The sequence below is a fragment of the Rhamphochromis longiceps genome, linkage group LG3 (genome assembly GCF_057381845.1).
Source record: "Rhamphochromis longiceps isolate RC_006_pf linkage group LG3, R_longiceps_female_GT1.1, whole genome shotgun sequence".
Taxonomy (NCBI): Eukaryota; Metazoa; Chordata; class Actinopteri; order Cichliformes; family Cichlidae; genus Rhamphochromis; species Rhamphochromis longiceps.
Window position 1 is genome coordinate 1,272,101 of NC_140559.1, and position 21,470 is coordinate 1,293,570.

At 41.3% G+C, this 21,470-nt stretch overlaps 1 protein-coding gene across 1 annotated transcript; it reads right to left on the reverse strand.

Moving 5' to 3' along the window:
• Positions 1-1,646: 1,646 nt before the first annotated feature.
• On the reverse strand, positions 1,647-20,150 carry LOC146672456 (uncharacterized). Its single transcript, XM_085386017.1, has 9 exons — positions 20,011-20,150; positions 17,215-17,559; positions 10,987-11,319; positions 10,811-10,909; positions 10,129-10,455; positions 6,866-7,195; positions 4,188-4,517; positions 2,864-3,181; positions 1,647-2,097 (listed from the first exon to the last, which is right to left on the reverse strand). The coding sequence occupies exons 1-9, from the start codon at positions 20,045-20,047 to the stop codon at positions 2,006-2,008; spliced, it is 2,211 nt and encodes a 736-aa protein (XP_085242143.1). The 5' UTR covers positions 20,048-20,150; the 3' UTR covers positions 1,647-2,005.
• Positions 20,151-21,470: the final 1,320 nt, after the last annotated feature.

A 21,470-nucleotide genomic window follows, 5' to 3' on the forward strand; every position in this document is an offset into this window, starting at 1 on the left:
GTCATAGGTTAAAACGAACTCTTCAATCATTTGAGTGCATTTTGTGTAATTTTCCTGTTGTTGTGCGTGTCTGTGGATTCAGAGCATGTCACAATCCACACGACAGGTTCACGCATGTTCCACGTTCACTGTGTCTTTGTGACATCTAGTGGACATTTGAAGATGCTACACAGAACAGTGCAGGGACAAAACCAGTCAGGTAACGTGCTCTAAAAATAAAATAATGCAAAACGAAATAGAAAGCATAAATTAACTAAAGAGGAAGTCCCGTTACTGTGCAGACAGATGTGGAAAGAAAGCAGTTTGTTACTGTATGACACAGTAACACTGGCTGTGATGGAGGCTTCTCCAGACACTTGTCACTTGCTGTAATGAGTTTCTGTTTTGCTTATTGCACCCATACACATTTACATGAACTTAAACAGTAACTCTGAAACGCATCATATTCGTTTTTAATCTGAATCTGATTCATTCATTCCACTTTTTTATCTAATAAAATCACTTTAAGCTCCTGTGCGTTTAACTGAAGTGTTTCGTCACTTATTTAAAGCTTGGCTGTCACTTTGTCCTGGTTGTTCAGGAAAAAGAACTGGGTGGGATCTCTCTAACCCGGGTACGAACTTTTAAGGCTTACCAGTGCTTTACCTGGGCTGCAGGGGGCGCTGAAATTCACACAAAATAATGAAATCTGTAACTCATTATATTACGTTTGATATTAATTAGCAATACATGCGTTCTTTTACTCATAACCATTTTACTTAGCTACCATCTCATGATTTGGGTTTACCCCACTGCATGAAATAAACACTGCGCCACCACAAAAGCCACTACAAGAGAGAAAAAGTTGCTGTTTGGCCAAAATAAGTAATAACAATAGTTTTTCTGCAGCAACACTTGTTTGTCTTTAGCTCACTGATGGCAGCAGATGGCAGCGAGCATTAAAAGCACGTACAGAGATTGAAGTTCTTAATCATCTACTGTAAACTTGTAAGATTTTAAATTCAAAGCCTTTTTAAAAATCATGTTGTTTTTATCACACAGTGAACAGTTTATTGTAGATTTCATTCTTTATGGTTTTAATGAATAGTGACAGGAAACAAAAGTAAAATCAAAACAAAATGAATTCAGAGACAAGAAGATAATAACAGAGACGAGGACAAAGAGATGAACAACAAGGTGAGACGGGAACGTCCAGGAAAACACCGACTGGGAAAACAAATCTAATGGTTAAACAAAAAACACTATAAAAAGTAAATAATAATAATAAAAAAGTTTATTCAGAAAACATTTTCAAAGCCATTGTTACCAAGTGCTTTCCAAAAACATGAACATGAACAAACACGGAAGAAAATTATGAATCAGTTAAACTTGGCTGTCAAATTTGAATAACTTATAATTTAATTACAAATAAATCAAATAAATACAAACGAAAATTCAAACATGTCCCCAAACCCGAGGACCAGGACAAAGACAGACGACATACAGACCACAGGTCACGTTCTTAAAGTGATCACAGGTCTGCTTTGGTAGAGAGCGACCTTCAAACTGGAACATGTTCCTGTGATACCGTCATGGTCACTTACTGATTATTTACATGCTGGAAATAAAGAAAAACAGAAATAAGCAACAGAAATGGATGTTTTCAGTCAGTTACTATGGTGACATAACAGGTAAAAGACAATTCTGAAAACCCATCAATGTGACTTTATCATAAACAACTCTGGTCATGTGATCATGTGGTTTGTAGGATGCTCCTCTTCCTCAGAGGATCCACCTGTGCTTCCTCTCCTCTCTCCTCCACCTGTTACAGTGAGGGAACGTCCTCCATGATGGAGGAGCTGCTGGAAAGTGCTGAGAGTTTCCTCCAGAGTGAGACCTCTGTCACAGTTCAGAGGATCTACGGCAGCAGAGACCTTCATGGACACTAAAAGTCTCAAACACACAACAACAACATCACACTGACTCCACTCTGACATCACTGATCAATAATCAAAGAACACACAGATCAAACTGATTGATCAGCCATCAGAGGAGTCGGATCAATGGAGCTGCTTCTGTTCCTGATGTCCCCTGTTTGATCCTGGACCTGAACTCTCCCTGCAGAGGAGACACAAGACAGTCAGACAATGAAGTCGATCATTTCAAGTCAAAGCACCTCTAAAAACGGAATCACTGAAGTGGTATTTTATTCACATCAGAATTACATGTGAGAAGAAAATTTACAACCTCATTTTTCCAGACTGTCAGAATCAAACAGCATCACTGACTCGCACTGGAATGTAGCTGAATGTAAGTGAAGTTCTCAAACAATTTATGTCCCTACACTCACCGATGGTCGTGAGCTTTGGTAGTGACTGAAAGAACGAGACTGCAGATACGAGTGGTGGAAATGAGGGTGAGGTGTTTTGGGCATGTCCCACCGGGAGGAGGCCCCGGGGAACGTCTTGGTGCTCCCCAGTCAAGTTGGAAGAGGTGGCTGGGGAGGGAGAGGAAGGACTGGGCTTCTTTGCTTAGGCTGCTGCCCCGGTTAAGAGGAAGAAATGGATAGAAGGTACTTAAAGATTAAGCTGTTGCTAATGTAAATTGTGGTGCCTGGAGCTCCAGTTATTAGTGTCTGTGTATGATGATGAGTTTAGAAGTGAGAGAAATTAAATTTATGGAAACATTGCGTTAAAGTATCACCAATAAAACAGTATCAAGGCTACTAAGTCAGTTTCATAAATATAATTTTCCCACTTGTTGATGCCCAGAGTGGTTGAAACTAGATTTATTTTACTTGTTTTTGCTGTTGAAACATAATCCAACATATCTAACAAGTCAAACTCAAATCACAAGACAGTCAGAAACAAACAAATAAACAAACCTTTGACTTTAAGCAGCACCGTTTTGTATCTGTAGAGATTCCTGCTGTCGACTACACAGTTGTATCTCCCGCTGTCTCTCACTGTGGGCTGTTTCAGGGTCAGACTGAGGTCTCCAGTTTTCAGCAGGTCTTCATTCATCTTCGTTCGGTCTCTGTAAACCTGGTGCTGTTCTTCAGCCCTCCAGCCGTTCTGATACACGTGAAGCTTCCTGTTGCATCTGTCCCTCCACTTCACTCTAACATCTTCAGGCAGGTTTTCTGTGGTTTTGAAGGGCAGCTGGACAGACTCCGCCCCCTCCTCCACCTCCACCTGACAGACTGAGAGGACAACAAACACACCGTGAGCTAAACAGATGGCAGCAGCAGTTTGCAGCAGAGTTATAGAGAAAGCTGAAGGAGAGAAGGAGACAACAGCAGGAGGTAACAGGACAGAGATCTAAAAAGTCAAAGCAGTTTTTAAAGATGTTGGAGACGACCAGAGTCTGATGGTGCTGCTTCACAGTCATGTCTCCTGTCAGTGTGGATCTACTTACTGCTGAAAGTGTTTGTGGACCTAAAATGAAACATTAGAGAGAAGAGTTCAAAGAGTTCTAATTACAGATCCTGTCTTCTGTCAAGATCGGTTTCTTTGTAGGACAATATGACTCTCAACAAAGCACATCTTCAACCTGGAGCCATAGAACCTGTCACATATCAAGGTTTCATTATTTCTACACATCACTAAGTCCTCAGGATCAACACAACTCATCTCTACAGTTCAGTCTGAGCTGCTCTATTGGACCAAAGAGTTAAATCAGCTCCACTGAAACCTGCTGATAATCACATGACCTCAGATGAGCTGCTTCCTCCAAACAAACTGAATGACTGTGTGGATCTGTTCCATCAGTCGTGTTGAACACGAACAGCTTTGCAGGATGAAGAAAACGGGACAAAAATTCAGTGTCTGAGAACAGAATCAGAGCCTGAAGTGAGAAATCCAGACTGGATCAGACTGTCTGCTGGACTCTTACACACATCGAGCGCGAAAAACACAAGACTGTCTGCTCCAACTGAGCTGTGTGACACTAACTGGTTGGTCAGATTGTGTTTACTGGTAGTGTTTTGTTGCTTGCTCTGAATCTGAAGCTCAGTTTGTCTCGTGTCAAGTTCTTCTACCTTTACATTGTTCCTTAAAGGTTCCTTCATGTTGCCCACTGAGGAGTAACTACCACAACTACAGCCTACCAATGGCTTTTTTCTATTTGGATTCACACTACCAACAGAAGTACTAATGCTTTAAATAATATAACAGATTAAGACACACACACAGAGGAGCAGCACTGACCTCCGACTTTCAGATCCACTTGCTTCCTCATCAGGATGTTTCCCTCCGTGCTGTAGATGGTGCAGGTGTAGGGGCCTCTGTCCCAGTCTGTGGGGTGTTTCAGGGTCAGGGTGAGGTCTCCATTTTTCAGCAGGTCTTCATTCATCTCTGTTCGTCCTCTGTAACGGCGGTCCTGTTCTTCAGGCTGGTCAGAGCTGCTTGGATACACGTGAAGCATCCTGTATGAACTGTCCGTCCACTCAACTTTAGCGTCTTTAGGCAGGTTAAGTGTAGCTTTGTGTGCCAGCTGGACAGACTCCAGCCCTGAATCCTCCACCTCGACAAGGGGGACTAAGAGGACAACAAAGCATAATGTGACAGACAGCACCAGCACTGAGCACATTTTCTTTGGTTTTCTTTGAATGAATTATCTTTGACTGGCTCCGCTCTGACATGCTCCACTTTCTTTGCGTTAGCTGGCTTAACATAACATCAGTCGCATCAAAGCGCTTTATATTATAGGGTAGATATGTCAGTAATCATCAGTCATTATCAGTAATACCAGGACTGAGATAATCAACTTTCTCCATTATCCAGGATCTGAGTGTGTGAATCAATGGGGAGAATAATCGTTTGGCTTCATCCAGTAAGAATTCACTCAGTCCTCACCTCAGATGTTTAGAACAGAGCTATTAATCTCACTCAATCTGATCAAATGCAGTAATAAAAAGGCACATTTCTCCATTTGACCTATGAATACTTAATATCTGGCTACTTCCCAGTGTAACACTCAAGCGAGTGTAACATTCGCTACACCTGCCAGGACCTAATAGACATCGGTACCCAGCACCAGTCTTGTATTTATGTGCATGAAAGCTGGTGCAACAACGGGACAATAATAAACAGTCAATACTCCCCGAACCTCAAGTTCATGTCGGTAAGATGCCGGCCTTTTTTTCTACCAAGAGAGCTAACAGTATTGATCATCACGGCTGTGTACATTCCACCCAGCGACAATGTAAACACGGCGCTCTCCATCCTGCTGAACACCATTTATGAACAGCAGGGGGCCACCCTGGCAGTGTTCACATAATTGTAGGTGGCTTTAATAAGACTGACATGAAGACTGTACTCCCACAGTTCTATCAGCATGTCAACTGTGCCACCAGAGGAGAAAACACTCTAGATCATGTTTACTCCAACATCAAGCATGCATATAGAGCCATACCCCTCCCCCACCTCGGTCAGTCCGACCACCTCTCCCTCCTGCTCTCCCCAACCTACACCCCCCTCAGACGCACAGCCAGGCCCACCACAAAGACTGTTACAGCCTGAAAATGCACTCTCCAAACTGCAGGACTGCTTCACACAGACATATTTGAACACCAGGACCTAGAAAATTTCACAGGATCAGTACTGGATCAAGTTCTGTATTGGGAATGTGACTGTGGACAAAAGCATTTGGCTTTTCCCAAACCAAAAACCCTGGATGACCAGCGAGATCCGCACACTCCTCAAAGCCCGCGATGCTGCCTTCAGGTCAGGTGACAGAGCTCTGTACAGGGCTGCTCCGCTGATCTGAAAAGGGGAATTAAAAAAGCCAAGACAGACCATAAAGGAAGCATAGAGTCCCACCTGTCCAGCAACAACACACAGGGTGTGTGGCAGGGCATACAAGACGTCACAAACCACAGAGGCTGCACTGTGAAAACAGAAAACCTGAGTGTGCAGCTGGCAGAGGAAATAAACAGCTTCTTTGCCCACTCTGAAAGACTACAACATCTGCTTCAGCCCTGCTCCCATCCTCATCCTCACCTGGTTCCCACATCGTTCAGATGTGTTCCTAGTAGTGGACCGGCAGGAAAGCTGCCGGTCCACTACGAAGTACCTGGCAAGGTACTAAGAGCATGTGCCCACCAGTTCACCCTCATCTTCAACAGAATCTTCAGCCTTTCACTGGATCAGGCAGCCATCCCATCCTGTCTAAAATCAGCCACAATCATCCCAGTGCCGAAGAAGTCTCCCATCTCCAGCCTGAATGATTACCGCCCTGTGGCCCTCACACCGGTAATCATGAAATGCTTCGGGAGACTAACCCTTCAGCACATCGACCCCTACCAGTTTGTATATCGCACGAACAGATCCACAGAAGTCACCTAGAACAGCGGCAAAGCTACGTCCGAATGCTCTTTGTGGACTACAGCTCAGCTTTCAACACAATCATCCCGGACATCCTCATCACCAAACTGGTCACTCTTGGCCTCCCTCCTCTCACATGCGCCTGGATAAAAGACTTTCTCACAAACTGGCCCCAGACTGTAAGACTCCGCCCTCATCTCTCCTCCACTCGCACACTGAGCACCGGCTCCACACAGGGCTGTGTGCTGAGCCCCCTCCTGTATTCTCTCTACACCCACGGCTGCAGTTTGACCCACAACAAAAATCCCAGATTTGTATAATTGTACATTAGGTATTTATTTTTTTAATACACTTCATATGTATCTAGTGCTGCAGGACTGTGCACCTCACCCCCTTTCTTTTCTCACATGTCTGCACTGAGTAGGAGATGCTCTGTATCTCATTGTACATGTGTAAAGTGACAATAAATGGAATTCTATTCTTTTCTAAGCAGAAACCAAGAGTGCAGGTCACAGCTAGTCATTATATTAAATACTTGTGAAAACCAAGTATGCTCCTACCTTTGACTTTCAGCTCTACTTGTTTCTTCATTAGGATTGTTTTTTTATCTGTGCTGTAGACGGTGCAGGTGTAGGTGGAGTTATCTCTGTCTGTGGGGTGTTTGAGGGTCAGGCTGAGGTCTCCAGGTTTCAGTGGGTCTATATTAATTTCTGTTCGGTCTTTGTAACAGTGGTTCTGTTCTTCAGGTTGGTCAGAGCCGTTCTCATACACGTGGACTATCCTGCCTGAACTGTTCTTCCACTCCACTTTAGCTTTTTCAGGCAAGTGAATTATGGTTTTGAGGGGCAACTGGACAGACTCCACCCCTGAATCCACCTCCACCTGAGGGACTGAGGGGACAAAAAAGCAAAACATGAGCTGTACAGACAACAACAGCACTGAGACCATTCTTTGACTTGATGAAGTTAAATATTTACTCTGAAAACATGTTGGGCTGGCTGCTCTACCACACATACACACTCTCACAGCGGGGCCATTATAAGTTCATGTGAGATGTAAAACAGACAGCGAGACTCCTTATCTCCTTATCTTATCTTATCCTTATCTCAGGGAAGAAGGAGGGAGGACTTGGGATATAAATCGTTAGGCAATGGCTAAGTAGAAAACACGGTTGTAATCCTCTCTCTCTTTCTCTCTGAAGGGAATGTTTTCAAGGATAAGCTGAACTAAAGGTATAGACTCACGTGGTGTGTTGAGAAATTTTCCTTGTCTGTGAGGCATATAAGACATGAGCAACCACACCCATCTTCAGAGACTGCTTAGGTGTTTGACCAGAGCGTTTCTCTGTGCTGCAGCACGTCACCAACTTCAAATAATGCTCACCAGGTGTTTGCAGTTTATTTAAAACTTCTATGACACAAGTTCAACATATCCAGGCAACAGCCAACACAAACAAACTGGCGTTAGCACCTTGAGTTGACTGATGACTTTTACCATTATATAAATGAAATTTAATTGAATTAAACAAATTCTAAACTCCAATGACAGATCCTCCTTCTCTGTTAACAAGATTTTCTGCTTCAGGCTCTGAGCTCATTTACATTAAAAGGGGCATTTGATGCATCACGTGACTCTTCTGCACAAAGAGAACTGACTGAGTGGCACCTTCTTTGCTTAGAAGCCCTCATGAAGACAATTATCACAGCAAAAAATACAAAAACAAGAGTGGAGCTGCAAGTAAGCGTGAGAGGAACGCAGTAATGGACTCTACCAGTGCATTCAGCTCTGACACTGTCACATCATGAAGGAGACGTGGAAATCACTTTGTTACACAAATCAAAGTCAAATCAATTCTATTGATGGAATATTGTGTGATCAATAGACTGATCAGTTTCTAATCTGTCATCTATCAGCTGGAAATCCAGCATGTCAACCAGACAGGCAGCAGATTAGGACCAAACACAAACACATGGAGACTTTTTCTTCACAGCAGTTGCAGGTAAACTGCAGCAACAATGCGACTCAGACAGTTTCTGTGTAACTGCAGGGTTTCCTGCGCTGCTGTTAGTCAGACACGGATCAACAGGTTGTGGATAGAAAGCAGATTCCTTCAGCAGAGGATCCATATCACACGTGAAGCATGTCGTCGGGAAACAATCAGTGAAAATGGGACACTTTGAGCCTCAAACTCTGAACATGACCTGCTGCAGACCAGCTGATGTGTTCAGCATCAGTTACCATGGTGATCTATCAGATTAGAAATGGTAAAAACTCTGGCTTTAGACTGAACAGACCTCAATAAAAACATTAATTTGAATGAACCTCAAAGTGTTTTAGTCCTTTAGAGGCAAGCTGTACTAACCTGAATTAACACATTAATTAATAAATAATTTTTCTTCCACGTCAAAACTTCAGGAATGAAGTAGCAAATTGTTGATGTCGCTACTTATAAATCAAATTTCCTCAGAAATATTGTTTCATGTCAAAATCACCACTGAACAATGATTTTAATATTCCAGCAGCTTTATGTGGGTTACATAGCCTTCTGTTGCAGAGGTAGGTCACAGAAAACATTGTCCTGTAGTTTCAGTAGAATATGATGTTTAAAACTGTTTTCCCTTTAGGAGAAAGTATTGTTTCATGCTTGTGGTGAAACTTCTAGTCTGTAATTAAAAGACAGACACGAAATAAAGTAGGAGGGATATTTCTTCTGTGGTAACCTGCTCAGCATCAAAAACAGATGCCCTGTTCGAATTTACAGATTGGCAAGATGCTGCTTTGCCAGGGTGGATGTCTAGTGTAGGGCTGCTCGATTATGGCAAAAATGATAATCACGATTATTTTCACTGAAATTGAGATCTCGATTATTTGACGATATTTATTTAACAATAACAATGTATTTAAAGATTGTCAAAAAATAATATAAAATAGTGTGCAAATACTGATAACAGTGCAAATGCTTGCAATATAAGAAATAAATGAAAAATGTAAACATCTATGTTTAGTGAACTTTGCAGTGTTGCTCTGTGGTGCAGCTACGACACTGTAGCAAAGTTTACACACTATGTCTACTTGATCCACGTCTGACTCCGCCAACCCATAATGTTTCCACACCACTGAAGGTTTTTTTTATCTCTTTTCAACCAACGGCAGTCACTCTCCTCTCCAAATAACTTCTGCTTAGCTTTCCGAGCTTCCCTCGGGTCCTCTTAATTGTTGTGACGCGTGTTCGAAATGCAGAGAGGTGCGTTCGATTTGCCACACGGAGCAGCGCGAGAGTAAAGCATGAGGGAGGTGCTAATAATCGGCTCAGTCATTTTTAATGATTGTTGAAAGCCCAGATCGTAATCGTGATTAAAATTCGATTAATTGAGCAGCCCTAGTCTAGTGTGAGGCAGACAACTGTGTTCACATCGAGGTCCAGCGCTGTAAGTTTTAATTCCAATTGCCGAAGCAAATTAAATCTTTTTAAAAGACAGAGATTTCTCCTGTACTTCCTTCTGAATAAATTCAGATGTGACTAACCTGAGAGAACACTTTAATGTCTCCATTCCCCTAACTCAAAGTGGCAGGGTTAGAAGAAAAACACACTCAACAACCTATCATTATTCTAACTCATACCATCTGCCATAACCAGCTGAAGCCAGGCCACTTAGTATACATTCAGTAACAGCGTTTTACAGGCCTTGGCTTTGAGGTTTCATTGTTGAGTTGTGAATGCAAAAATAAAGAAATCAGACTAAAGAAAAGGTCACAACTGGGTGTCATATGAAAAACAAAGAGAAATACTATTTTAGCTCTAAACTGTATCTACATGACTGACCTCTGACTTTCAGCTCCACTCGTTTCTTTATCTGGATGTTTCCCCCCCTGCTGATGGTGCAGGTGTAGGTGTTTGTATCTCTGTATGTGGGAAATTTCAGGGTCAGACTGAAGTCCGCAGGTTTCAGAAGGTTTCTCTTTATCTTTGTTCGGTCTTTGTAATCCTGGTGCTGTTCTCCAGGCTGGTCAGAGCCGTTCTCATACACATGGACCATCCTGTTGTCTCTGTCTTTCCACTCCACATTAGTGTCTTTAAGAAAGTTAACTATATTTTTGCAGGGCAGCTGGACAGACTCCACCCCTGAATCCACCTCCACCTTTTGGTAATCTGAGGACAACAAATCATAAAAGAATATAACACATTAGTAGAAGCGCTACTGACGGTCACATGACCTCCCTGTCCCTCCTTGTCTTCTAGTCTCAGTCAGATTGTGTCTCAATTTGTTCCTGATGTGTTCCTGACTCGTTCTTTGGTAACTAGTCTGCAGCGTCCTGTAAAGTGCTGCAGACATGTTGGATGAAGAAGAACAGACAGACTGAGCCTCCACAGTCGGCCATGTCTCACACACATCAGCACAGAAACCATGAAGACCTCAGGTGTCTGCTCTGAACACAGTCAAAAGACCACCAGAGGACACCTGTTAACCATCAGCATTATGGGTAGTGTAGTAGGAGACACTCACCTGACATGAAATAGTGCCGGAAATTAAATAAAAGACATCCAAAAACCACAAGAAGAACCAGGAGAACCAGGAGAGCTGTGGCCCAGGGTGGAAATGGTTCTGTGAAAAAAAACAACCTTTTAATCTCTGACCTGTATCCACAATATTAACCACTGACCTGTATCTCGAGCACTGACCTTTGACCTGCAGCACTACTTTCTGTCTCAGGATGTCTTTGTCCCTGTAGATGGTGCAGATGTATCCTCCACTGTCTCTCTCTGTGGGGTATTTCAGGGACAGACTGAGGTCTCCAGTTCTCAGCAGGTCTTTATTCATCTTTGTTCGGTCTCTGTAAACTTCGTCCTGAGTCATAAGGTTATCATTTCTGTTAGAATACTCATGGACTGTGATGAGTCCAACTTCAGAGCGAGTCCACTCCACTGTGGTGTTCTTGGGCAGGTCAGGTGTTGTGTTGCAGGGCAGGATGACAGACTGTGACCCTTCCCTCACCATCACCTCCACCTGCTGGTCTGAGAGGACAATAAACCATAACATCAACTGTAGAAGCAGCAAAATTCCTCTGAGTGTTTTGTGCTGGGTGATGCATAGAATGTCATTTATTTACATATTTACAGAAATGTGTGTGGTAAACACAGCCCTCTGCACACAAGCTGACATGAGTCTAATGTCACAACATCACATTTTGAAGTAGCAGCAGTCATATTGATGGTAATGTGAGCAACACTTGATGTCTACATTCCTTACCTCTGACTCTGTCATGTAACCAGAGCACACATACACTGCTCAAAACAATAAAGGGAAAACAAAAATAAGACATCCTAGACAACAAAAATCACACAAAAATTATCAATCGAAATCAAATTTAGCAACCCATGGAGGTCTGGATTTGGAGTCGCACTCAAACTTAAAGTGGAAAAAACACTATAGGCTGATCCAAGTTTGACGTATGTACTTAAAACAAGTCAAAATGAGGCTCAGTAGTGTGTGTGCCTCCACGTGCCTGTAGGACCTCCCTACAATGCCTGGGCATGCTCCTGATGAGGTGGCAGATGGTCTCCTGAGGGATCTCCTCCCAGACCTGGACTAAAGCATCTGCCAATTCCTGGACAGTCTGTGATGCAACATGGCTATGGGCAGAAATCTGTGCCATCAGAAACTGAATTTGAATAAGTTAAATTTGAATTTGAATTGATCGGATTGAATCTGAATTGTAACTTGAATAAATGCTTTTAAAAACTGAATATGAATTAGCCTAACTTGAAATTCAATTTATTGGTTTTAAAATGATCATCACTAAACTGAAATTGAATTTTATTTTTTGAAAATGAATTCATTTGCTTTGAAACTGTATTTTATCCTTTAAAAATTTAGCTCTCGAATAATTTCAGATTCATTTCTCACCATTCAGTTTCAGTTCTACAATTCAAGTTCAGTTCCAAAATTCCGTTTTTTGGGACTTACATCCGGTTCCGCTTCAAGACTAATGAGCGCAGATTGATAGAACTACATTTTACTAGTAGTGATGAGATTTCCGGCTCTTTTTGGAGAGCCGGCTCTTTCGGCTCCCAACTGGCTCTTCAGGTTGTTTTGTTGCTTTAGTTAATTTATTATTAACAATAATATAAAATTATGCACAAAAGGAATTACTAATGTAAAAAAACTTGGTTTTATTTATATATGTTTATATATAAATATATACGGTGGCCCCTAGAGACAAAACATGTACAAACTCCAAAACACATTTCTAGCATTAACTGAACTTCCAAAACAGAGCTACCTGGATCACTTAAATTACACAATTGAAAGCATGTGTGTTTTGTTTGTGTATTAATACACAAGCACTCATATATATTCAAATAATTTAAAAAAAAAAAGTTTATTTACCTGGTACTACCACACACCAAATCCGGTCATTGATACTTGTTGGCTTGTGCAGCCACTAGGTAACAAAGCTCAACACTGCCCCTAGCATCCTGGAGCACTTCTGTTGTGTTTTGTACGTGCTTCGGAGTTTGTACGTGCTTCGGAGTTTGTACGTGCTTCGGAGTTTGTAAGTGTTCTGGAGTTTGTACGTGCTTCAGAGTTTTTACGTGCTATGGAGTATGTACGTGCTTCGGAGTTTGTACGTGCTTCGGAGTTTGTACGTGCTTCGGAGTTTGTATGTGTTCTGGAGTTTGTACGTGCTTCGGAGTTTGTACGTGCTTCGGAGTTTTTACGTGTTCTGGAGTTTGTACGTGCTATGGAGTTTGTACATGCTTTGGAGTTTGTACGAGTTTGTACGTGCTTTGGAGTTTGTACGTGCTATGGAGTTTGTACGTGCTTTGGAGTTTGTACGTGCTTTGGAGTTTGTACGTGCTTTGGAGTTTGTACGTGCTATGGAGTTTTTACGTGTTTTGGAGTTTGTATGTGTTTTGGTGTTCGTACGTGTTTTGGTGTTCGTACGTGTTTTGGTGTTCGTACGTGTTTATTCACTCCACATAAAATGTAATAAATAAATCATATAATACTAAAACCAACTAGTCACAGTTCAGCTTTTAACTATTTAAATTTTCAGCTTTTTCCTTTTAAACAAATTTAAAGTGAGACAACACAAAACACTGCAAACCACAACACAATTAAATATAAATTAAAATATGAAAACAAAAAGAAGATGCATATTCTCTGTCATATGGGCCTGCATGAATAAACTTTCTGAATCCTTTATCATCTGCAACTGAAAATACTTGTGGATGATTACTATACCTTTCTAATGTGACGTTGTTGTCCCTCGCCCTCTCTCTCTCCCCCGCTCTGTTCCTATGCTACTGCGAGTGTAACTAGCGCCCCTACCCCCTCTTCCCAGTGCAAAGCACAAGGCTCACATCCGGAGTGAAGTGGAAAAACGTGCGAGAGAGGGTGAGAGAAAGAAAAAAAGCTGCGTCGTTCACTTCCAAGATCCGGCTCTAAGAGCCGTTTCGTTCCCGACCGACACATCACTATTTACTAGCGGACCGAAAGTGTTACTGATGGGAATCTACAGCATCTTGAGCTGAATTAAGACTTCAGAAGTCATTCGTCATGTAATAGACCTCTCTGCATTGAATCATATCTGTTATTAACCTCTGTCTCTCTTCCACAGCATGTCTTTTATCCTGTCTTCCTTCTCTCACCCCAACCGGTCGCAGCAGATGGCCGCCCCTCCCTGAGCCTGGTTCTGCCGGAGGTTTCTTCCTGTTAAAAGGGAGTTTTTCCTTCCCACTGTCGCCAAAGTGCTTGCTCATAGGGGGTCATATGATTGTTGGGTTTTTCTCTGTATCTATGAAGCGCCTTGAGGCGACTTTTGTTGTGATTTGGCGCTATATAAATAAAATTGAACTGAATTGAATTGAATGACCAGCGGATAAACTCTCAGATTGGTAATAAATGTATTACATGTATAAGAACAAGCGTCATGTTAACAAATGATAGCCGTATAGTAGGGCTGCTCAATTAATCGAATTTTAATCTCGATTACGATCTGGGCTTTCAACAATCATTAAAAATGACTGAGCCGATTATTAGCCCCTCCCTTGTGCTTTACTCTCGCGCTGCTCTGTGTGGCAAATCGAGCGCACCTCTCTGCATTTCGAACACGTGTCACAATTAATAGCAGCAGTCCCCAACCTTTTTTGCGCCACAGACCGGTTTATGCCCAACAATATTTTCATGCACCGGCCTTTAAGGTGTCGCGGATAAATACAACAAAATAAAACTAGTACCGGTACCGAATTTATTCATAACACACGTGAAAAGACCCAGGAAAACCGAGTAAACAATAAAAACGATAACAAAATAACGCTGAAAACCGATAAAAACCCTGAAAACTATACATTTCACACCTGAGCCTCAACTCTCGCGGCCCGGTACCAAACAACTCACGGACCGGTACCGGTCCGAGGTCCGGGGGTTGGGGACCGCTGATTAAGAGGACCCGAGGGAAGCTCGGAAAGCTAAGCAGAAGTTATTTGGAGAGGAGAGTGACTGCAGTTGGTTGAAAAGAGAGGTAAAAAAACTTCAGTGGTGTGGAAACATTATGGGTTCGCGGAGTCAGACGTGGATCAAGTAGAGATAGTGTGTAAACTTTGCTACAGTGTTGTAGCTGCACCACAGAGCAACACTGCAAAGTTCACTAAACATAGATGGTAAATGGCCTGCATTTGTATAGCGCTTTTCTAGTCCATAAGGACCCCAAAGCGCTTCACACTACATTCAGTCATTCACCCATTCACACACACATTCACACACTGGAGATGGCAAGCTACATTGTAGGCACAGCCACCCTGGGGCGCACTGACAGAGGCGAGGCTGCCGGACACTGGCGCCACCGGGCCCTCTGACCACCACCAGGAGGCAAACATGGGGTTAGTATCTTGCCCAAGGATATTTGGCATGCAGCCAGGAGGCAGCCTGGGATCGAACCACCGACCTTCTGATTAGTGGCTGACCTGCTCTGCCACCTGAGCTACAGCCACCCGTTTAGATGTTTACATTTTTCATTTATTTCTTATATTGCAAACATTTGCACTGTTATCAGTATTTGCACACTGTTTTATAATATTTTTTTCTGACAATCTTTAAAGTCATTATTCAACACATTGTTATTGTTAAATAAATATCGTCAAATAATCGAGATCTCAATTTCAGTGAAAATAATCGTGATTATTATTTTTGCCATAATCGAGCAGCCCTACCGTACAGTAATAATGATAATAATAATAAACTTTATTTACAAAGCACACTTAAAAACCAAGGGTATGCCAAGGTGCTTAACAAGTAAGATAGAGAATAGGAGGAGGATAATAGAAATTGGACCAAAGCAAGTACTAAGTATGCAAGGAGGTAGCTGTCACTGATACATAGGAAAGCAACAGGTACAGAGTAAACAAGAATTTAAATGAGCATAAAAGTGCATAATATAAAATCATAAAAGAAATATTAACTAGAGGGAAAGGCAAGATTGAATAAGTGGGTTTTTAGTCGTGATTTGAACAGTGCAATGGAATCAGATGCGCGGAGGTCAAGAGGAAGGGTATTCCACAGTACCGGGGCAGCCAGAGCAAACGCACGGTCACCCCGGGACTTCAGCCAAGATCTGGGTTGGGTCAGAAGTAGTTGAGTGGCAGATCTGAGTGTTCTAGCAGGAGTATGTGATTTGAGAAGTTTACTAAGATAACTTGGCGCTAATTTATTAATAGTTTTGAATGTAAGGAGTAATATTTTAAATTGAATACGGTACTTTATAGGCAGCCAATTCAAGCTAGCTAGAACAGGAGTAATAGGGCAAAATTTCCTGGTACCAGTCAAGAGGCGGGCTGCTGCATTTTGGACTGTTTGCAGTCTAAGAAGAAGAGAAGAGGGAAAACCGTAGTACAAGGAATTACAATAATCCAACCTGGAGGTCACAAAAGCGTGAATAAGCTTCTCCAGGTCCTCATGCGGAACATAATGCCTAGCCTTAGAGATAAGGCACAGTTGGTGGAAGCTAGATCTCACTACAGCAGACACTTGCTTATCGAGTTTGAGCGAGCTATCCAGCAGTACACCCAAGTTACTGACATAGTCACAAGAAAAGCTAGCAAAGGAACCCAGGGCAGCACAGAGTTGGGCATGAGGGATTTTACTGTTGAACACCACAATCTCAGTAACGTTTATGCTTATTGTCGCTGTTAGCTAAAAATGCAAATTTAGCGTAGTTTGCCCTGGATTCAGCTTTTCATTCATTTCATTCATTTTCATTTATTTATTCATTTTCAGGCACAACAAATACCTATATGCTTTGACAAACAAATATGATCGACTGTTTCTAGTAGAATTCCAAAAGTTGTCATCTTGTACCCTCTCAGAGCCCTGTATGCCTGCAGAGACCCCTACAGTAGGGAAACATGCAAAACAGTGCCCAAACCTTTGTATTTTAGCTTTATGTATGTCTTACACAGCATCCCAACTCTTTAGCTAACTTAATAACTTTAGCTAAAGTGAATAGTTAGTCTAATTCATTAGTGCAGAAGTGTTCACTTTTTTTGAGCAGTGTATTATAATAATAATCTTTCACTATATTTCTTTTGAATGCTAACTAAACTGGAACTGAGGAGATGATGCTACAGTTACAAACTACTCAGAAATCATTTTGAAGGTTTTTGAAATCAGGTCCATAAAATCACAGATTCTGACACACTTCTAAAAGAAATGTTAATGATTCAGTAAGATCCAGTTGTCTTCTGTTTTGTTCTTCATGCTTCCACTGAGGTTAGGTCTGTGCTAAATGATGCTGCTGGTTTCATCAGTAGTTTTAGAACACTTGAGGAAATAATTTGCTTCAGTTTGACCTCTGATTACAGTATTGTATTTGGCCTGTAATTACAGCCAGTGTTGGGTTTGTTGCTGACCTTTGACCTGCAGCTGGATGTCTCCCAGTCTCCGTTCTTTTCCTCCAGCACTGATGGAGCAGGTGTAGTTGCCGCTGTCAGTCTTTGAGGGTTTCGTCAGAGTGAGGCTGAAGTCATTTGTGATTAAAGCATAACGATTCATTGATGTGCGCCCTCTGTAATGCTGGTTTTGTCCTCTAAGATTGTCTCCTCCTTCTTGTCGTAGGTGGACTGAATTGGGATCGAGGTCACTGCGAGTCCACATCACTGTGGAGTCCTCAGGTATAAAACCTGAGTACAGACACAGCAACAGGACAGACCTTTCCCCCTCATTCACCTCCACCACAGCCAGAGCATGCTGGGAAACTGTGAGGACACACATAGAGAGTTATGAACTAATCTTTGAAAAGAAATACTCCCTCATTTCCTAAGTGGGGCAAATCAAAATAAGGTAGCAACTTCAAAAATGTGTTCAAGGGAGTTGAAATCTCTGCATGCCAAGAAACTACAGACACACCTATTTATTTCCACAGTGGAACAAGTGTTAATTAGCTGGTCAAAAACAAGCAGATCTGATGAGGGACGATGTCCTAACCAAAATAACACAGTGTAAGTGCAGAATTTACAAGTTTCTCTCTGAAGTGAACATGGCAATTCAGATGAATGAGAAGCAGCTGTAGGAGAATATGGTTTTCACATGGGTACAAACTCCACACTGTAAAATATTATATTTATATTGTGACCACTGAAGTTCTGTTAGGCAGCATCACAGACCTGGAGAAAGACGTTAGAATAATAATAGGAATGAAAGGAAAGTTAAATGAATTTTAATCTGCACAGCAGAGTTTATAACATTATGGTAAGTTAAAATAACTATGCTCATTTTAAACTGTTTACCATTAGTTAAAATGTACCCACACAGCCAAACAACTTAAGTCAAACATAGTATATGATATTATTTGTTTTTATGGCTCGTGGTTATATTAACTGTAATTCCTGTGGAGGTGAACTGCATTAGTGATACCACTTGTAGGAGGACCTGCAGTCACTGTGTTTAAAGTGGACATGAAGCACTAACTGTATTAGGCTTAATATAAATCATGGACACCTACGTAGTAAAGCTATCAATAAAACTGTGTGAATGCTGAAAGGCATTCACACTATTGAGTTCATATCTGTATTCTTTATTTTTCATTTTCAAGTTGCTTTTGTTTGGTATTTTTTGCCAATGAAATACCACAACTTTTGTGCTACTTTTACTGTTCAAATTGTAAAATATTCTGCTATTTCTGGTAATGCTGGGTACATCTTTTAGTGTATATGACCTTTATAATTTTTAAAATATTGACCTTTTTTATGACTTTCTGCACCATAAAAATGAATGGAAAACATCAAATACTCTGCTAAAACTTGCTTGTTTTTGAAGCTTAAATACTTACGCATACGTTCACGTACAAACACCACTCCAACTTTAAAATGTTCTCCAGTTATTGGGTTATTACTGTATATTTCAACTTTTTTCACATCTCTTAGCATTTTCCAAAAAATATCTTGTTAGGTTTTGGGTGCCATGATGAGGATTTTTCAAAAGATATGGAGCTCCGTTTGGAGTGTGTCACTCTAACTTTTTGAATCAGTTTTTCATGTCTGAAAAAAACTCTTCTTACTCGCTCAATTTTCACTCTGCCCACACAAATTATACATCAAAACAGAAGTGTTTTTGTAGGCTGTCAGAAAATGTGACTGTCTTTATTGTGGGAGTTACACATTTCTGGCAAATCGTCTGAAAGCAACAAAGTCTACCCACTTTCTATAGCAATACAATGGAAATGCTATTCTAAATCATTGCTGGAAGTCTCTAACAGGACAAGTTTTCGAATTGTCATATTGCCTAAACCATGTGATGTTTAGACATGAGCCTCCTGACCCTCATGATTCAAGATTTTTTTTTTTTTTTTTTTTATATACCTTTTACCGGTGCCATGAATTATGTTTGTTCAGGGTACCAAATCTGTCCTCCTCAGAGGTTTCAAACTCTGCAAATGAAGCCTTTTTTTGTCTCATTATGTGTCTTAGATAGATTAGCACAGAGACAGAGACATTGTTCACCAAAGGCTGCTGATTCTTAAGGTGAAAAAACTGATATTGATAGCCCACATAGTTTACAAGTTATAAAATATTGTCTTCTCATCTATTTAGTTAGGGTATACTACAAGTCATATATATTTATTAATTTGTTCATTCAACACTTGAACATCCCCCATTGTGTTTTTAACCCCAAAATCCATTGTTCATTTTGTTTTTGACCAAAATAATAAAATAAAAAAAAACAAAACAACTATACTTCACTCTGACTGCTGAGTGTACCTGCCTCTACGACAGCAGACAGAGATAGCTGTCCACTCCAGTGCCTGTATAGAACACCGCGCACGTTAAACCGTTTGGATAATGATCTTGTCATGTTTCTTATAAACTGTTATTATCACAAGGTTTTAGACCTGAAGTAATTTACATTACCTGAACTCAGATCATTTCAAATCTGTTGATCACCTGGCCTCAGCGAAGTCACGCCCATATTTTCCCTAGGTGGAAAACTTCTACTTTAGCATACTCTCTCCTTGCTTCAGGTGTTCGGTAGTTGTTTCTGGGTCCTGGACTGTCTCTGACCATTCATCATACTTTTACAAGTGTAGCCACTCATCATTAAATCGTAATATTCTGGCACCTCGCGGGTTTACCTGCGTGACTATGATCAAAATGCGGAGCTGCTGCAGGTAACAGTCTCCGTTGAAACAGCGTTCAGGGTGATCTTCTTACCGTTTATGATGAGCAAGAACAGCAGCAACATCCCCATCCTGTAAAAATCACTAAATCCAGCACAAAGTCCCGATAAATCCTCTGCTGACCGAACGATCCGACTTTCTGTTTTACAGGGAGCATTCTGGGCCAGAGAGAGCGGATCCAGTTGACTCCGCCTCCATTACAACCAACTAGAAGTGGAAGCAGTGACGTTTTACTTTAGTGAAAAAGTCAAAGATGAGTGTTACATTACCGTTCATTTTGTGGGTTACTACAGAAAATTATACATTTATTGTTCTCACGTGTTATTTCAACTAACTGAGGACGTGTTGCCTGATAAGTATTTGTATCCTCTTGTAACTTTACTGTTTAAAGAGCTAACACCTCCAAAATATCAGGAGTAATAAGTCATTATAAGAAGTTTTTGTGAACTAAAAATCAAGAAGGAGGGATACTGTTTGTGTGCGATTTAGACAGCCCAGTGCGTGCTCCAACACAGGGGAACCATTCTGTTGGGGATACCTACCCTGGCACAACACTTGTGTGTCCCAGACTACTGTTTAGATCAGGTATGGGCAACTCCAGACCTCAAGGGCCGGTGTCCTGCAGGTTTTAGATATCAGACATTAGAATGGATGAAACGTAACAACTATGTACAAGATAGATATATTTATCTATTTATTTGTATATCTTTAAATATATTATTATATAGTGACAACAAGATTGGATCATAATGAGGAATCCTGGAACCAGACAAACCATGTTCAGGGACTAATCTGTCTAAGGCAGACGTGGTTGTAGTGGAAACCATTTACAACTTTCTGATCATTAACATCTTTGTAGAATGAGGTAGGATCAGGGTTGGACCAGTAATCTGGCATACTGGGTGTTTTCCTGGTCGGCCTAACGCACTTTTGAGCCACTGGGTCGCCTAATCAAATCTCTTAACGCCACTGGCCCCTCCCCTGCCTTTGCTGTGCGCTCTCTCAGTTTGTAGAAAAACTTTATTGTGGAAGAAGGAGTGAAAAGGTGGAGCCGGAAAGCTAAAGGAAAACAATAAAAAGAAACTAATAATGAGTCAAGTTAACCAACATAACTGCCGGGCTGCAGCACTGTGAACAGTAACAAAAGCAACCACTAGTACAAGCTGTGGGGAAGTGAGGAAGAGACAGAGGAATGTGGACTTCACATAGTAACAAAATCGATGGAGAGACCCAATTAGTAGTGCTGTGTGATACCTATGCTTTTATCTTATAAAGTCATGTAGAGGAGAGTAGTTTGTCATAATACAACACAGAGAGACAATCATCAACCATCACTGCATGTTGTTAGCAGGAACCCACAGAGGAGAACATGCAAACTCCACACATTAAAAACATAGACTGTGGATCCAGAGAGAAAAAAAAGAGAGAAAGACGGTTTCTTTGTAAAGAAAAAAACAAAACAAGCTGTGATTTGAGCTGTGTGTTTGTTTCAAG